The following is an 18,538-nucleotide window of genomic DNA, read 5'->3' as shown; positions in this document are numbered from 1 at the left end:
GATGGCTTTAAGGATTGTGTGTGTGTGTGTGTGTGTGTGTGTGTGTGTGTGTGTGTGTGTGTGTGTGTGTGGGGGGGGGGGGGGTTCACATGCATATCTCTCCAGCAGAGGGGCTATAAGACATGTCCCAGGAACACTTGTGGGTTAAGAAATTCCCCTCCCCAGTGAGAGTGCAGTATGTGGGAAGAAGGACATCCTGGGGGCGACTTCTGTTAACTCTGCAGGCCACTTCCACTTCGCCAACGCCCTGACAACACAAACTAAACAATCAGGGTGCAAATGTCCCTGCAGCAGTCCTTAACAAACATGATAAACACCATGCCACCAATATCTAGAAATTTTATAGCCTTTGTTAATTACGCTTGACATTAATTACCCTATGTATTTATGAATGGCTCACAAATTTTGTACTTTTCACCTTGCTGAATTTTTGTTACAGCGCTTGATGTTTAATTTGCATGCTGTTATTGGTTGTCATTGTGCAGTGAAACGTGACTGTATTTACCATGTGTTAACTCCCCTTCCCATCAATAACTCGGCCCAAGTCAAAATAAACCTTTTATTCAACAATCATTCTCAGTTTTCTGAAACTGGAAATGAACCCTACTATTCCTCAATACCGTCCTTACTTGTAAATGTTTAATGCATTGCTGCTTATTTCTACTATACTGCTTATTTCACACTCCAGTACTGATCAGTACTCCGTGTGTCAAGCAGCATGCATGAGCTTGCTCAGCTCAGTGTAAAATTAAAGAAAAAAAAAAAAAGACATTTTGAGGGGGCAGAGCAGAGCACTAACATCAGAGGCTCTGTTTTGTGCTCTTGGTTCTAGTCGCAGCGGCGCGTCACGTTTCACCTGCCGGATGGCTCTCAGGAGAGCTGCAGTGACAGCGGTCTGGGGGACCACGAGCCTGTAGGCAGTGGCTCCCTCCTCACACAACCTCTCCCTCTGGTGCAGGCGCAGGACGACTTCTACGAGCAGGCCTCCCCTGATAAGAGGACTGAAGCTGACGGCAACTCCGATCCCAACTCTGGTGAGTCGTAAAATATCTCATGACCATCATTTCCTTATAGTACGTATGCATGATTAGTTTCTCTGAATGTCTCTCTGTCTGTTTTCTCTCTTTTGCAAACTGTGTGAGTGTAGAGGGCCATTTTTGACATTTTGTAAAAAGCTGCAAAATGATAACTTTTGATCCAAATTAGTGGGCAACATTGTGAGTGGGGTACTCGTGTATTTTCTTTCAAATACAGTATGACTTTTTCAGTTTTCCACTGATTGGAGGCAAGACAGTGAAATCTGAGCATGCTTTGTCTTTCAAGTGCAGGTTGGAGAAAATGAAGACAGTGTTTCACATTTTGCTTGGGGGAATGACTAAAACTCCTTGAAAAGAGATAATAAATAGTCATGAAAAACAACATCAGTCCCTATAAAAAACTCAACGTACCAAATATCATTTAATTTAGAGTCATTTGATTGCTCAAGTAGGTTTCTAGTGGATACATGAGCAGGTCATTCATTTCTCAGTTAATCATCCAGACTTGTTCATTCCTCCCAGGAGCAAACCTTGGCCTCCCATAGGCTCCTCACCTATTTGTGAAACTCATTTGATTTATTTAGAGATGATTTCCCAGTTGGAAGTCTTGGTGCTCAGCTGAAGATGTTAACTTCCCACTATTTCTGGTGGGAATGTACATCTCCGACCCAGTTTTCTCATTTTATCATTAAGAGGTGAGGCGTGCTCGAAGATCAAGCGCATCGCCCCAAGGTCGATGCCAGCTTGCCTACTAAGGGTGGAGCAGCCAGCACCACATAAATAGAAGAGCTGTGAGTAAACTGTGAGCACTTATGATTTCATACAGACTCTAACTTAGTAGAATGTACTCACAGGTGGCAGATGTACTGTGCAGGCCTACTGATTCACTGTCTTCTCAAATGAGTAGAGCTGCACATGGCCCGACCATGCACTTGTAGCACAACAGCATTTCTGCAGGGGAAAATCTTTTCGAATTTGAGTTAACAAGTACAGGAAAGGCAGTGATTTTTTTTCTTAAAGGAGAAGAAGAAAGTAGCAATTCTTAGACCGGATGAAAAGAGTGCGGTGAAAGGCTGTGAGTATAAAACATGTCTCTTTAGAGAGTGGAAACTAAAGTTTGTTCCAAACTTCAAATCAATAGCCATGACTGTGATTGTTCCCTAATCTTTAATGAATCGGTTTACTTGTCTGACCTTAACCAAGCACAAACTATAAAAACCAAATTCATGCTTTACTTGGCAGTCGCAGAGAAAATGAATGAAAACGTTGCGAGTGAATATTTTGCGAATGCTGACATTATGAACCTTTTAAATTGATGTAAAACATTAGAAGACTTTTTTAATATAAATGTTATGTCCTTATCTTCGTATGAATTATATGAATAATATGTATGGATTATAATTATAATAATTATTTTAAACATTTGCAGGAGAGTTGATCATTTCATTTCAATTTTAGAAAGAGGCAGTTAAAGCCAACAGGAATGTTACAATATAAGCTGTAATTAGATTATCAGCAGTTATTGGCCGGAAATGTTGATGTACTCTCTGCATTTCATGGCACATCAGACATTGATGCTATATGTTAAACTGACATATGTAAATGAGATTCATATGTCTGAAAAGAGCTATGCTGTAAGTATGATTAGTAATAAATAAATAAATAACTGATAAAACACATTAAGAAATATTAGAAGATCCATGGAAAAAGCCAAATTAGAGTATTAAAAGGCTCGAATTACTTACAGTTTGAATTATAATGTGATACTTGTATTCCTTGAATAAGTCCAGTCTCATCTATCGGTGAACAGGATGTAATATATATATATATATATATATATATATATATATATATATATATATGTGTGTCAAAAAGACAGTTGTCCAGTTCCCTCTTGACATGATTCAACCAGGTGACACCTGACCCTGTAACCAGATTCTAACCTGCTTATGATATTAATGAAATATGAGACACACACATGTTCAAAATGGGCTTGCTGACAAATCTCTATTAATTAAATTAAACCTATGAATGTGTGTATACCTTATGTGGTCTACAGAGAGGGATAGAAAGGTAGAGACAGTGTCGGTTGGTGAAGCTGCACCAAGCGTAGAGCAAAAGCCCTCATGCATGTAACAGGACTGGTTACCGTAACTGTCCAACATAAGGCATCACTTTGGTGCTTCAGCAATGGCATTCTGTTTTGTTAGTGTTGTTTGCCTGTCTGCAGACTATTAACAGTGACAGCAGTGGTCTTTGATCACTGACCTGCTGCTTGGCAGGATAATGATTTTATGTCCTGTCTATGAGGAATGTGTTACCTGCTGGCGCTACTCTCATATACGTGAACTCGTGGGCCCAGGTTAACTAGTTTGAGAAAGTCTCTGTCAGACTTAAAAGGCCCCACACTCTTTTCTAACCAACTGTTCGACATGACTCAAGTCTGTTGACAAAGGCAAACAGTCTCTGGGAGATATCTGACACTATTATGTTCTAAGTTGAAGTGTAAAGTATCATCTAACACTACTGAAAATAACCTCATTCAGTACAACATTTAAATGAGGTGCTTGACAGTGGGTGGTCTTACTATTTTCTGACATATGAAGACTGTTCAAAAGACCTTCTTAAAGAATCAAAATTGGAGTAATTTATTAAATTATTATGAGTATGCAGTCCTTATTTTTGTGCAGGATATTGAAAAAATATTTACTTTGAGGGTGTTCGTTTTTCTTCTTTGGTTGCAAGCGGCGTTGGGATTTTCATGGGGGACATATTAAAGTCTGTAGTCCTCCTGATAATATGGCATTGTTACCTTCCCAGTCGGCATTTAGGGACATCTAAATAGGAATTCTAATCCATATAAAACACATTTTATACAAAATAGCACTGTATTGTTTGATGATATAAATTGAGAGATGATGATGAAGACTACTTTAACCTTTAGAGACTAAACTTAACCAAACTGTAAGCGTTCCACAACCTTAACTGTATGTTTATTGTTGTTACCAGGACGACAAACATCTGGCACATCTGCCGCTCCTATGGTTTGTATCCAAGAGTAAAGACATGATTAATGTGGTTGTTTACATTGTAAGACTTGTTGAACCTTTAGCATTGTGTGCAAGAGTCAAACTGAGTCACATTCAGGTTCTCTGGACAAGTGCAGCATCTGCACATTAAACCTGATTAAAGCATAAACTAAAACACTGACTACACTGTGATTTTCATAACACAGAAAGCAGGTGTCACTCTTAAAACTATGACAGGGAATATAACTGACCAGATAACCTTTTTGTTGAATAAAATGAATTCATTAATTATACTTAATGTAATCCAGCAAAGTGGTTAGACTAATGTGTAGGTTGTGGCTTTCATCAGAACTAGGGAAACATATACAGTGTGGGAGGTGTGAAAGTCTGATGTCCAACAGTTATTTTTTCTTTTTTTCTTTTTACAATGGAGTAAAGCATAAAGAAATGTTTCATACTTGAATTTATCCCTAAAGCTTTACCACACTGAATAGAAAAAGAATTTCCTAAACAGAACAAACAAGAAAAAATCAGTTGAACATGAGAGTGAAGAAAGGAACAGATGGATGGTAATCAGGGACGCAGCAGTATCAGTCAACATCTTGTGAAGTAGGACAGAAATGTGACAGTAGTATATGTAATGTAGAGTAATATGTGAGCAAATGTGGTTGCTTAGAAAGGAAAGACCTTACAGGGCATCCCCTGGCCCCCCGCTCCCCCCAGTCATGATTGATTTTAAAGGTTAAGAGTGTTTTCTAAGAGCGTTTTTACAAAAGCTCTTAAATTTTTACACACAATTCCCAAAACAGCACTTAGAAGCGAGTCCACGTGCAGGGTCATTAATAAGAGCTTCTTAACATTCGCTGTCCATGGTGCTGAAGGGAAGGATGAATTGATTAAAAGTAATTTGCTGTATTAAATTCTCCATAAACCATCTCTGATATTAAAAATACATAAAAATACAAAGCATAGATGAAACAAATGACACAGTAGATTCAATTAGTGCACTTGGAATCATCAGCATGAGCACGTCATGAAAAACAGCCTCATTTACAGTCAGCAGTGGCAGCCTGTTAGTGGGTGGAAGTAAGTTTCACAGAGTAAACTTCATGAAGTCTAACTCTGATCGATTTAGCTGCTGCTCAACACTGCCCTTAAGCACAAATTAAGCCATTCTGTCATCAAATCAGCATTTTTGCATCAGACTTCAACTGGCGACTGGAAATTCTCTGTCAATGACAAAAATAACTAGCCAATATAAACAGATCAATAAAAAGAGGAACAAATAGACAAACAATGATTAGGAAAAGTGGCATCAGACAGCCAGGTGGAATTAACGTATTGGGGCAAAATTTCAAAGGTCAATGACAAATAACAATAAAGTAAACATATACATAACCTTTGCCAGAATCCAGGAGCTCACAATTCTCATCATCATAGTGCCTGCAGTCATCATTTTAAAGGCTATATTGGATAAACTTGCAGTCTCATCCAAAAATCAGAAACTGATTGGCAAAAACTTGAACTATGTAAAGAGAAGAAGGAGACAAAGATTTTACACATCACGCTAGTTGCTCCAAATAAATCTAATGAATGGATGGCCTGGGTGATGGGCTCAGATAACCCAAAAGGGAACAATTATCGGATAATCAGTGAAAGAATTCACAACTCATGGCCAGTTTGGTGCAAACCACAAATAATCACGTTTCTTTTTCGATCTTTTTTATTACTCATATTTCATCACGCTCGTCATGGCAAAACTCGGATAAAAGGGAAAATGAAAGACCACAAACATAAAACACCCCTTTTTTTTTTTTTTTTACCTTGTGAGACGATGCAGATTGCAACCAACTGTGCCCTGCCCAGTGCGCTTGGGGGCCACTTTTGTCATGGCCAATCACACTAATGATTTTCATACCGTTTATTATAAAATTTGATTCAAATAATCTCTATCAAATCACGTAATTCCTCACAGCCACATGTCTACCTGTATTGTAATTAAAAATGTGGAGCTCCAGGCCACACTCCCTAAAAAAGTGATGAAGCATGCAGCCGTTGCCCCGGTTATCCCTTGTTTTGGATGGAGACACCAGGGGTGGATTGGCAGGAAAGGACAGTCCTGAGGGAGTTATTAGCGGACAAAGAAGTTTTAATTAATCTATGATTTGACATGGAGCCTTGTGAACTGTTTTCAGTGCATCCATCTCCAAAGTACCTGATGATTTCCACTGCGGTAGAAACTGTAGCATAATTAATTATAACAAAACGTTTGATGTGCACATAAGCACAGAGGTTTGTACAGTGTGGTGCTTGTTGCATGAAATTTAAGCGGCAGATATGTTGTTTGTAATCGTGTTGAGACAAATATGTGCTGCCTTCAGATGGCTGTAAATAGAGTCACCAGTGTCAAGGAAAGGCTTTCAGTATAGGCTACTAACTGTCGTGGATTACAGAGCGAGTAATGCTATAACGCCATAATTGAAATAAATTTTTTGTGTAATCACTCACAACTGGTTGAAAGTGGAAAATGAGCCAGAATAAGAATAAATGTGTTTGTGCGAGTTCAAAGAGGTTTATATCTGGGTGTGTCTTCACCAAGCAAAGAGACCAGCATTATAATGGAACACAGGTGGGCAGTGCAGTCGACATGTTCTGAGCAGGAAAGCAGCGGATCATGTGAGTCGCACTCACTCTTGGCATCGAGATTGCAATGCACTACTGGACTGGTACCACCACAACCTCTGCTGTGCCTCTCCTCCCATTGGGGTGCATGGCGAGTCACCAAAATACCAAACTGCCACAGTGACCGCTGTGTGCCGCAGGAAAATACCAGTTTGCCAGTGCAACGCTGCGTTCCACCTGTGCAGACATGAAAACAGAGCCCAAAGACTTCAAATTCAAGTTGTTGCAAAGCTGTTTTGAAACAGCCTGAGACTGTGTAGAAATTTGTAACATCAGTTTAGGATCAATTTAGCCTTAAGGTGCTTTTATTTAACAAAGCTCAGGGGCATCTGTAACATTCATGCTTCATCATAGTTTATTTTTACTTCAGCTTGTGCCTTACTAAGGGCATTACACAAAATATTGACTTGAAATTGAGTTTCTATCTTTATTAGGTCACTCTATTAAAAGACAAATCAAATAAACAATAAGGATGGAAGTAATAGTCACATACTGAATATCTTCTAGGACTGCTGCATGTCCCTCTGCAATTATAGAGTGAAGTCATTCTTGACAGTTTCTGCTGAAATAACTCATAATGAAACAAATAAACAACCAAGTCACATATTCACCAAATGAATGCATACTTGGGATGAAACATAGTTCTGTCAATCAGATACATTTCTGAAAAAAAAAAAAAAAAAAGATAATTTTTTTTTTTATTAGCTGGTTTGGTCTCAGATTGGTTGTGCATCAATGAGAGTCCCTGGACTACAAAGAAACAGAAATAATACATGACAGGAGAGTGCCCGGAATAAACAGAGAAGAGTGTGCGGTGAGATAGGGATATTTATAAAACATTTAAAACAGCCATTATTGACTAAAGTGCCATATCAATGATTTAAACACATTGCAGACAAGGAACACAGGGCAGTAAGACAAAAAGATCACTTGCGTGCACACACACACACACACACACTTGGAAAGTCAAAGGCCAATTAGAAATGGACTGTGAGATGAAATTTGAATGAGTCTTAGGGACTGATACAATGAGAAAAGTTGTTTGTCTTTTCCAGCGAAAACCCTCAAACTTCAAACCTAGACTAAGAAACAACCAAAACCCCCGTGTCTGATGACTGTAGAGTACCACAGGTCAAACAGGATTAAAAAGCAAACAGAAATATAATAAATCAGCTTTTTTCAAACAACAAAAGAATCTTCAAGTCATTTCTGAACTTACCAAAGTAAGTGGTGAGGTTACTATGTGGTGCCAGCTGGGCTACATTTACATGAGAATCCGTTATGAGTGTTTTCCTGTAACAACATTTTTTGGATGCATTTTTAAGATTTCTAAGTGATCCACATCTTCTTCCTGTGTTTACCCTCATAAAACTTGCATGCATAAATGAAAAACTTTTCAGTGTCAGCCCACCAAAAAGAAAATACACATTTAAAATGACTAGACTAAACTAGATTTAAAAAAAAAAAAAAAAAAAAAAAAACTATTTGAAAGCCAACTTGGCAGATACGCAGTATGAGGTTATGTGCAGTACATCATGTCCCTGTGTACATGACATGTCCCTGGAAACAAGAGATCAGAACTGCATCACTTTGACCAGATTTTTTCTACAAAGTCTTGGTGGCAGAAGTCTTGTCCTGCTACACAATGACTAATACTAATTCAATTTTAATACAATATGTAAAAAAAACAAAAACAAGTAGCAATAATCCATGCAGTAGGTGCTGAAGGCACTGGACAGTGACTTTCTTTCCAGATTGTGACAGTAAGTTATGTATTCAAAGCCATCGGCTGCTATTGAAGGAAAGTAATGTGTAATCATTTTCACACCCCTTTTCCAAAGCATTTTATTTACAGGTGATGGACAATTTTCTTGGAAATATTATCCCCCCTCCTATCCATTACTGTCAATATTTTCATGGGAGTATATAAGCTTAGCTTCTGTATACTGAATTTGAAAGTGGAATGGAAATTGTATCATTTGAGCAAGTCGATAAGTGTATAAGTGTATCTAATGTTGTGTGTTCAATACTCAAAACTTGCTCTAGTTCATCTTTGTCATTTGGTAAATAAAATTTCTTTAAGACAGCTGTTTTTCTATACTAATTATATAGTTTTGTTTGCGTATCTTCTTTTGCCCACAGAGTGATTAATTTGGCTTTTGAGCAGAGAGGTGGCATTGTAAGAACAGCCGTTTTTTTTATCCTTTATACAATCCAAATATAACTCCTTCCCACCATCTAAACAGCAAGTTGTTGCATGTCATGAGCTGTGATAGGGCAATTATCACCATCACTGACAATTTAACTGAAGGGTAGGAGAGCTCTACTTTTTCACAATAAAGAAAAAGCTATCAAAAGTTAGGCGATGGCAGGATTTGTGGTTCAGACGTTAGACAAATGTGAATCATTATTGTTTTTGACACTGATATGAATAGACGAAGTGATGTAGAAGAAACGCGTATAAACAAGCAATAAAGCTAAGTAACATGTTGAACTTGAAACTGAGAACATTAACAGTTGACAACATGTTTACAAAAAAGAGTGCTGATTGTGGCTGTAATCCCAAGAATGGTGTCTGAGCGAGTAGGAAAAGAGGAGAGGATGGAGCTGGAAGAAATAAATTGTGATTGAAGTAGCTGGCAACACCACGACTGGCATAGCTTGTTGTCCTGTAACCAGCCACCTGAACTGGATTACTCTGTAGGATGTTTTGTAGTTAGGAAACCCCAAAAAATAAAATAAATAAAAAATAAGACCATATTCAATCTAATTTAATGATTGACGTCATAAACAGCCCATTTCGATTGTGGGTCTGAGCTAGAGATCACACTGGGATTGAAGAATGTTACTGAATGCGGGAGAGAACAGTAACTTAAGAAATGACTGAGAGTACAAGTGAGCCAACGCAAACATGAAGCTCGAAACAGACAATGAGAATGACAAGATGCATCATTTTAAATATTTTAAATAATATTTAAAAACAGACAGGGGTAACAAAGCAGGAGAGAAAGATTGGCCAAGAATGTGTTACGCTGACGAAGCCAAAGTGGCTGAACTGCATGTGAGAAATAATTTAAGAAAGGATAACAGGGTTAAATAAAAAAAAAAATAAAAAAAACATGACATTTTGAGTGTAGTTGAACCTTTTTATCACGTAGGATGATGTCGCTGTTAGAGATTTCAAATCATCTAGTGCATTCACACCTCTTCCCATGAGGCAAAATCTAGTACTTTTCAAAAGCACTAGAGGTTCACAATCACAGCAGCCCACCATATATTCAAGCATCATCAATTTCCTGATTCACTGCCGTGGTTAGTTTAGTTCTTCACTATAATATTTATCCGCACTGAAACTGTTTACAGTACCACAAAGCGTTTATAACGGTACTGTCCTGCAGTTCTTTCCTTAGTCAGTCTGACTTTTAGTGCTAATAAGTTATTTAATTAATTAATTACTTTTTAAGACAGAGGGATGCCTTTTGTACTTTCTCGATTTAAGAAATATAACTAACAACAACAAAAAAAAAGAAAAACAACCAACCAGATCCCATCATACAAACACACACATCATTAAAACCAGTAACTGGTAGGATTGGTGTGTGTTGCGTGCAGAGGATTGTCAAATTAATGGGCCTGCAGCATTACAAGATTTTAGATTTTGTTCCCTTGTTAGATACAAATTTTAACACACCCAACCTAACAACTATGTAAGAAGCAAAAGTGTCACTTGAAAAATGAATACATAAATGAATATTTTTTTGGCTTACATGCTAATAATGAAATGCAAACGTCTATTTCTGCAGATTTTAATAAGAAATCTACCACTGACACTTGTCACTAAACTGAGCAGCATTTATGTTATTATGTTAAATGAATAGATAGAATACATTTTATAATCAGATAAAATGTCAAAGTCCCTTTGGGTCATGAATAACTAAAACTGTACTCCTGTAAAGAAAAAAAGGAAAAAAAAAAAAGAGCCTATAGGTCATCTGTGCATGCAGCTCATTACAACTCATAGTTAGGTTTTACTGTTAGGCAGTCGTAGTAACAAGGACGAGAGCAAAGGAGGAAGTCAAGTGACGTAGTGTACAGAGCACAGGAATTTAAGACTAGAGATTGCTGTTTGTTTTCCTTGCAATGCAATCAATATTATTACTATTTTTTTTTTTCCATGACCTCTCCATAACTTTAACCCAGTATTTGTATTGTAACCATGACAACGCAGATCCTCTACATGACTAAGTACTTATTTTAACGGAAAATACTTGTTTTTTTCCAAACCTAGCCAAGCAGTTTCTGTGCCTAAACCTAGCCGAACCATGATCATTCCATAAGGTTAACTGCACAATTATTTCTGTAACCATGGCGACGAAGGTCAGGTACACCTGCTGCCTTGGGGCGATATTTCAAGATACACTCGGATGGGTTGCATCAGAGGGGAGCGACAAATGACCTGCATGGTGATTTGGTAGAATCGCTACTGTACTTAATGTGCTAAGTCTAGTAATGTGCTGTGGTTAAACAGCACATTCAGAATGCATTAAAAACAAATAGTGTACAACATTTAATGTCTGACACATTAAACTCTTGGAAGCTGAGAAACCAATGTCAGCAATTATTGCCTGCAGTATGTTACCAGGCTGGGGATTACAGCAAGGAAATAATACGAGGTGTTTTACCTACTGGGGCAAATAATCCTCCTACTCATTCATAATTAAATCACATTAAACATGAATCAGAGGAGAGTCAGCACAGTGCACCTCTACACCTCCTTACTACCTTATTATTATGGTTGTGTTGTTTATTTGTCAGTCTCCCTGTTGTCCAGGAATATACAGTACGTATTGTGACTCCCGTTTTTTGGGGTTTTTGCATATCCATGGTAAAAAAAAAAAAAAAAAAAACTCAAACTGTACAGACGTGCAGTAAAAACTTGTTTTCTTCAGTGCTGGTACTGGAATACCTCTGAGAAGCCTTTCAGTGTGGTCAAGCACACTGGGAATTGGGGGCGCTGGAGACATGTACTCAACGACCATGAACCTGAATGAATGAATAGCAACTTTTATCAAATCTTAATCAAGTTAGTTTTGTTAATTTGACCAATAGCAGAAAAGATATGCATCCATCGATATAGATATGACTGGACAGACTAACTTGACTTAATTTAGCTTTTAGCATTTTTTTTAACTAAATTGTTCCTCTTCTTCGTTGCATGGGATTGAGCAGGTATTCAAGCACTAGTTGAAATGTATCTGTGAAAATATTTGAAGATGAGTGATTTTAACAGGAACACAGTTCACCAAAAGGGTTGGTTGCACTATTTACGCATAGGAACACAACCAACTGACAGGAACAGAGGAGGAAGCAGAGGGGAGAAGGGGTGAGTGGATGAGGTGCTTGTTGAAATAGCACAGTGTGACTGGGAGAGGGTAGCTGTTAAGGGGCTTGGTGGAGAGGGACAAAATGCTCAGATGCAAGATTGTTATGTTCTCTACCATGAAAATGGAACCACTTTAGCCATTAATCATTGATGGACAGGAAATGATGGATAACTCCCTTGTTGAGGTACATGTATTCTCCTCCGTTCCATTCAGCACAGCTTTGTCTGAAACATCAAAACATCTTTTCAAGTTCAAACTGGCTAAGAATACAAATAAAAAAAAATAAATAAATAAATAAATTATTCCTAAATTTGAATATGACTTTAAAAAAATAATTAAAAAAAGTCACTAAATTTGGAAATACTGTGAAACATCACAATTAAATTGGTGTTAATCACTAACACATGTCTGGCAATTTGGACTAGGCAATATCATTTTTTCATGATGTCTCCATATTTTATCAGATGGTTGGCTATTTATTTCATTGCAATATTGTGAAAATATGCTCCAGGCAAACAAGATGGTCACAGTGCCACGTTTTTATAATTGTTAATGCCAAATTTCTGGTGATTTATTTCCCAGGCGTCCCTTTTGTCTCTCCATGGCAGAGAAGACTGGCAGCTTCTTCACTGCGTTTTACCTTTGTGCCACCAGACTTGTTGTCATGGGAAATGTTGGATTACTGCTTACTTACACAAAAAACCAACTTATTTACTTTGCAACTATGTACCATACAACTTTACTTTGCTGTTTCACCACTCAATGAAGAGAAAATATGTACTGATTTGTTTCCTGCAGACTGTGATGAGACAGTCATTCACTAAGTGGATTTCACAAGCCCACAATGCAGAACACCCTCAATTTCAGTGTTATTTTTATTAATTAGTTAAAAGGTTATGGCAGATGTACACAACTTGTTTTCAACAAAGTACAGTATCTGATTTTTATGACTTGAATATACAATACACACTAAGAAAATTGCTTGGTAATGCACGGAAACCATGAATGGGCAAAGGAAGGCGACTAGCTTATAAGAGCTATTGTAACGCTCACAGTGGGAGGATTGTGATGTAATCTTGCAATTTATATATTCTTCAGATCCATATGCCATATTGTATCTTGTCCTGTCTTAAGTTTACATTGCAGGGAACATGACCTAATCCTTTTTCGAGGACTGAGTAAAGAAACTTGTTGTTATGACTGAACCGACCATTTATGTGTTTGGCTTTTTCTCATTATCAGTGGTGGATGATGTAAGCAGATCCTTTAGTCGAAGGTAACCCGCGGAGTTTGTTTTTTAATCTAATAGCGCTATGACACTGTTTTTCAATTGGTTTCCTATTTTGTTTGTCTCATGTATGTGCACAAGGACGCATATGCACGGCTGCATGTGAGAGACATGACAAAATTGCCTGCCAATGGTTTCACACTGTTCCGCTAATGTAGCCAGCAAATGCAGGGAAGAAGACTGCAAGCTAGTAAACATGGATGTAAACAACTCTCAATTCAAAATACTGGAGAAAAAAAGGCTTTTTTAAATGTTTTACAAGGAAGGAAATGCATTCAACGCGTTAGTTAGACCTCATGGATACACACAATGTGTTAGTGAGCAGATGAGGAACACTATATGTAAACATTGTCTTCCTATGTTTACGATCTTTAAAGGCACCTTTAAAGTGATACTCAACTCAAAATCCAGAGCTTTTTTTAATTGATCAAATACTCATCCCCCTGTAGGTCTGAAAGGTGGTTGTCAAAAGTCGCTCAGTGGTCAGGTTGAATTCATGTACATTTCAACGGATTCCAGTGGTAACAAGCTTTCATGGTGGGAAAGAAGGTATTCAAAAGCCCATAGAAACTTTTCACCCCACTTGTCCGCTGTCTGACCGTCTGCTCAGAATGTTCCAGTTATACATGCATCACTTCAGTTTGTCATTTGCACTGTGAGCTGCTTTAGTGTGTTTAGAAATGTATATATTGTCGTTATTTGATAAAGAAATTCAATAAAATTTTCTTAACCTGCACAGAAGAGGCATGTTTTCACTGCTGTTGGACAAAAATTCTAATACTGGGCAACAAGGAGAGAGTTGGACATAGTTGGAGTTATGGCCTTTTTGCCATTAGAGAAGAGAGACTAAAGAGTGCAGAGCACAGGCTGGTGAGTGGGTTTGGATTATGTGCTGGAAGTGTGTACATATACTCTTGGGCACTGTCAATCGAATTCTGAATTCAGTACAAGCTTCCACATAGTGTACTACCAGTTGCTGGAATGTAGGCAGTGACTTAGGACACTTTTGACTTTGGTTGGACAAGAAGCCGACTGCAGCTCTCCGGATGAGCTGCAGGACTAGACGAAAGCACTTTAGTGTCACAGCCAAGAGCGTGTTGCAGTAATCCAGGCATGAGGTTGTGGCCATGATGTGATCCTTGTGCAACAAAGTTTAGACTAGGAATCTTGATGCCTAAAGCAAACCACGACGGGGATGTTTTGAAGAGGCAGATCGGAGATATGACTATGTGTTGGTAGGTGACTAAACATAAGCACATGATTAAAATACTGACTTCTATACTGCCTCACACTGACATCTTTGTATCTATAAGTTAAAAAAGTGTTTTCAAGTTAAAAACATTCAAATCTAGCCTGTGAAGTTAGCACATGGCAAATACATTTTATCCAACGATCCAGTATGCTCTAGATATCTGTGTCTGTGTAACACTGTGTGCCAACTATGCATGCAAAAAGCCTGGATACTGTGCATCTGAAACTCAGGGACACAGTATCTTGCTTGAGTTACACTAATTGCAGATGATAAGAGAATGTAGGAGAATACGCCAACAAAAACCAGTGACACCTGCCATTGTTAAACAGCTAATTGGTGGGCAGGCAGTCAATTAAGTATCTGCATTTCACGCGTACTTTTATTTATGTATAGCTGTCCAGGGAGCGTAATAGGCGACTGTAAGACAATAGCAGTCTTATTAACCGAAGATGTTTAATCCACTGTCATGAAATGATGAAAAGGGTAATGCAGTAGGAATAAATAAAGGTAACAAGTAAAACGTAAGAAGGTGCACATAACTTTTTTCACCATTTGTTCAGCAAGGTTCCACAGGTTGTGCTGCTGAGACCCTCCACACACACACACACACACACACACACACACACACACACACACACACACACACACACACACACACACGCATCTTTAGATATCCTTAGGCCCCCATGCATGTGTTTTGATTGCAACCATAAAACATATGTCCCAAAGATATTGCCAACTCTATAACTGTCTGATTTTATTGTTGCATATTTATCCACAGGAATACATGACATGATGTCTTTTAGGAATTCTTTATTGTGGAAATTAGGACAATTTAAAAGCGTTCTTTCAGTTGAATATGAGTAACAGACACGTCCACTGAAACCCTGTGCCAGCAGCTTTGTTGTTTCTGTAGTACAGATGCCCAGCAATTGACTATTCAGGATAAACAAATACCAGGCTGCCACTCAGTCTGGCAGCCATCCGACCACCTCAGTCACAGACAGCCTGTGATGCCAGTGAGATGGTGGGATGCCAAAACAGTAGATGGATGTCACAGATCTTTTGACTAGAGCACCATGCTGCAGTGACAAACTATGAGTACCTGTTTGCATATGCTTTAACTGTATTTCAAAGTTCTAAATCAATCTGGAGTTGTCTTAAACCATACATTGTCAAATCTGATTCTCTAGGATATATCTCCTATCATGAAGTTTAGTTTTACGTTAGTCACTTGCCAGCAGTAGTAAGAGACAGGCAGTTTTACCTTTGCCAGTTGTCACTTCTCTTTTCTTAAGGGAAATTTAGAGGGATGATGTATACATATTCGCAGTTTAAACTCCCCTTAAACCCAGTTCTGCTGTATGTGAGGAAGTGTGTGTTTGTGTTTGTGTGTTCCGTCTGATACCTAAATCCCATTGTGTGAAGAGGAAGTAGCAGGGTAGAGTGGCTAGGCCCCCTGACCAAGCCTGTGGGTGGGTGGCATGGATTCATAAATCAGGGAGAAGTGTTAATCTCTCTCAGGTACTGGAAAGCCAGCCCTCAGTAAATATGTTGCCCCAGGATACAATGGGGTTTAGAGGATTTCTGTCTCCAAAGAGAAATTAGGCAGCAGCTTCAGAAGTGAGCTAAATGGAAATGCTTGCTGGAGCATACAGAGAGAGTAGGGTGCTGCTGTCAGCTAGTAAACATCGTTTCAGAGTAGCCTCAGTCATTATCGTGGCAGTCACTGCCAACAGCTAGGGCAAGCAGACGGGTGGGCTGATGAAGAGCATCTTCTATGCTGATGATTAGTCACAATAGGGAGGATAAAAATCTGAGGACTGCTGGATTATATGGGAATGAGAATAGTTTGTGCTATACGTAAAGTGGCTAATAACAGTAACTTACAGTTCTATCCCACCTACTTTCTGTTCTGGAATTTCTTAAGAAAAAAAAAGACAAAACAAATTAACTCAATGTCATTTTTTGCTTACACTCACATGTTTTCTGCTTATACTGCTTTATATCTTAAAAAAAAAAAAAAACAAACAAAAAAGTTCTTTATTGATTTCATAATGGCAAGTGAGAATTGGGGCAACAGGAAAGGTAAAATAAATATGTTCTACCTTTAAACGTATTGATAACTCTAATTATTAGCAATCACAGAGTGAGTTTTAGAGGCTCCCAGTAGATCATTTAATGAGTGTATGTCAAATGCATAGTTTCAACAGCAGCATATTGTCAGTAATCATAACAGCCCATTGTATAACCTTGACATAAAAAATCCAACAATATAATGTAAGCATAAATTAAGTGAAACACTTCCACCTAAATTTTGCAGGGAATACACGAATGACCCGAGTGTTTGTTTGTTTTTTTCCATTAGGATAACAAAGGTACATTGAAAAATTTTCTTACTGTAATCTGTATCTGCAGAACATTAACTATAAGCATATTTTATTTTCCCTGTGATATTCAATCCTGGCAACTAAAGCATTATTAATGTTTTAATTGTTATTTTTAGGCCAGTTAAAGCACTTGGTCAAGGCTAGGGAAAGACTGTAGTTTTGGTTAAATATTGAACAAGTCAACGCTGACAAGAAGCATGAAAAAGGAGCGCTTTGACTTTTTCCGTTTTTAACCAAAATCAACAACTATACTACTATGATCACAGTTAAAGGGGTGGGGAGTAGGTAGCGGTTGGTAAATGAGAGTCTGTATATATTTTATGCACCTTCTACACCTGCTGATCCCTGTTTAGGATCATAGGGGCCCAGAGCTTATCTCATTATCTCAGCATGCATTGGCTGAGAGGCAGGATGTCAGGCTGACATTGGACAAGGCTCGGTCAAAACCTAGTATATGGCTGGAACATGTCTGGTCAATGTAATTGAGGACGCAGATTAAAACTGTTGTGGAACCGCTGTAAACAACTTGTCTTATATGTTGTTGTATTTGCATTGTGCCTAATTTCAGCTGGTTTTAGCCCTTTATCTGTTTCCCTTTCCTCCTACTCTCTGTGCTCACATAAACAGTATTTTAATACAGGCAAATTTCCGATAAAGCTGTTCTCTACATGTTTTTCTGTTTCTGTTGTCAGACAACAGAACAGGTTTGAAATAGTGACGGAAACACTACTGACTACATGATAACTTCCAAGCCTCTTATAGAAACTGTTTGCGCTCATTCGTTTTGAAAGAGCAATGGTCAATGGGGAAACTCTACCTCAGTCACTGCGATGATAAGTCTGGCCCCACTGTTGCAGTCCAGCCAAAAAGAATACGGTAACAACAAAGACATGTCTGAGGTTTATATCAGGGAGCAGTTGTTTTTCACTGTTAATTGTGAACTCAATAATGAAAAAAGTTAACTGCAGATACAGAAAAGCTGAAGAATATTCATAGAAGGTTTTTCCCCTCGAACTATCTGTCCGTTCAGTTAAAGCGAGGGTTTTCAGCCACAGCGTTCTATACCTGCCAAGCTTTTTCTGGTACATTCCCTGGTTGAAAATGGTTGCAGATCTGCAAAGGGCATGTCATCATCAATTTGAGCAAGCACAGCTTTTAAGTTTTTTATTTTCTTTGAATCATTCATTTCACATTATCTATTTATATGTACTGAAATGGAGATAACCTTATCTCTAATCTAGGGACTGATATCTTGTGTCATATAATCATACACTTAGTTTACACAAGTTTCAAATAAAAGTGAGAAGTTTGAACCCTCAATCAGAACTATTCTTGTTGTATTGTCAGAAATGTTCCTTATACAGTATTTCTGTTTTTAATTGTTCAATGCCATAAACATTTTGTATATAGTTTAATTATATTACAGCAGTACCAATAAAACGGCTGATAAAAGTTTTTGCAATTCCAAATTAGTTA

The 18,538-nt window shown here is 38.1% G+C and overlaps 1 protein-coding gene across 1 annotated transcript in view; it reads left to right on the top strand.

Annotated features, from left to right (window-relative positions):
• The first annotated feature begins 718 nt into the window (after window positions 1-718).
• The window catches only part of LOC111668316 (protocadherin-9-like), a 59,584-nt gene continuing 41,764 nt past the window's right edge, over window positions 719-18,538 (top strand). Inside the window, exons 1-2 of the mRNA XM_023424340.2 lie at window positions 719-742; window positions 833-1,034. Coding sequence (XP_023280108.1) covers window positions 719-742; window positions 833-1,034 — 226 coding nt within the window. The remainder of the gene's footprint in view (window positions 743-832; window positions 1,035-18,538) is intronic.

The sequence above is a fragment of the Seriola lalandi genome, unplaced genomic scaffold, assembly GCF_002814215.2.
Source record: "Seriola lalandi dorsalis isolate HSWRI2012SDOR001 ecotype SW California unplaced genomic scaffold, Sedor1 jcf7180002054735, whole genome shotgun sequence".
Taxonomy (NCBI): Eukaryota; Metazoa; Chordata; class Actinopteri; order Carangiformes; family Carangidae; genus Seriola; species Seriola lalandi.
Note: the sequence above shows the minus strand (reverse complement) of the source record. Positions and strands in the feature narration are given on the sequence as shown.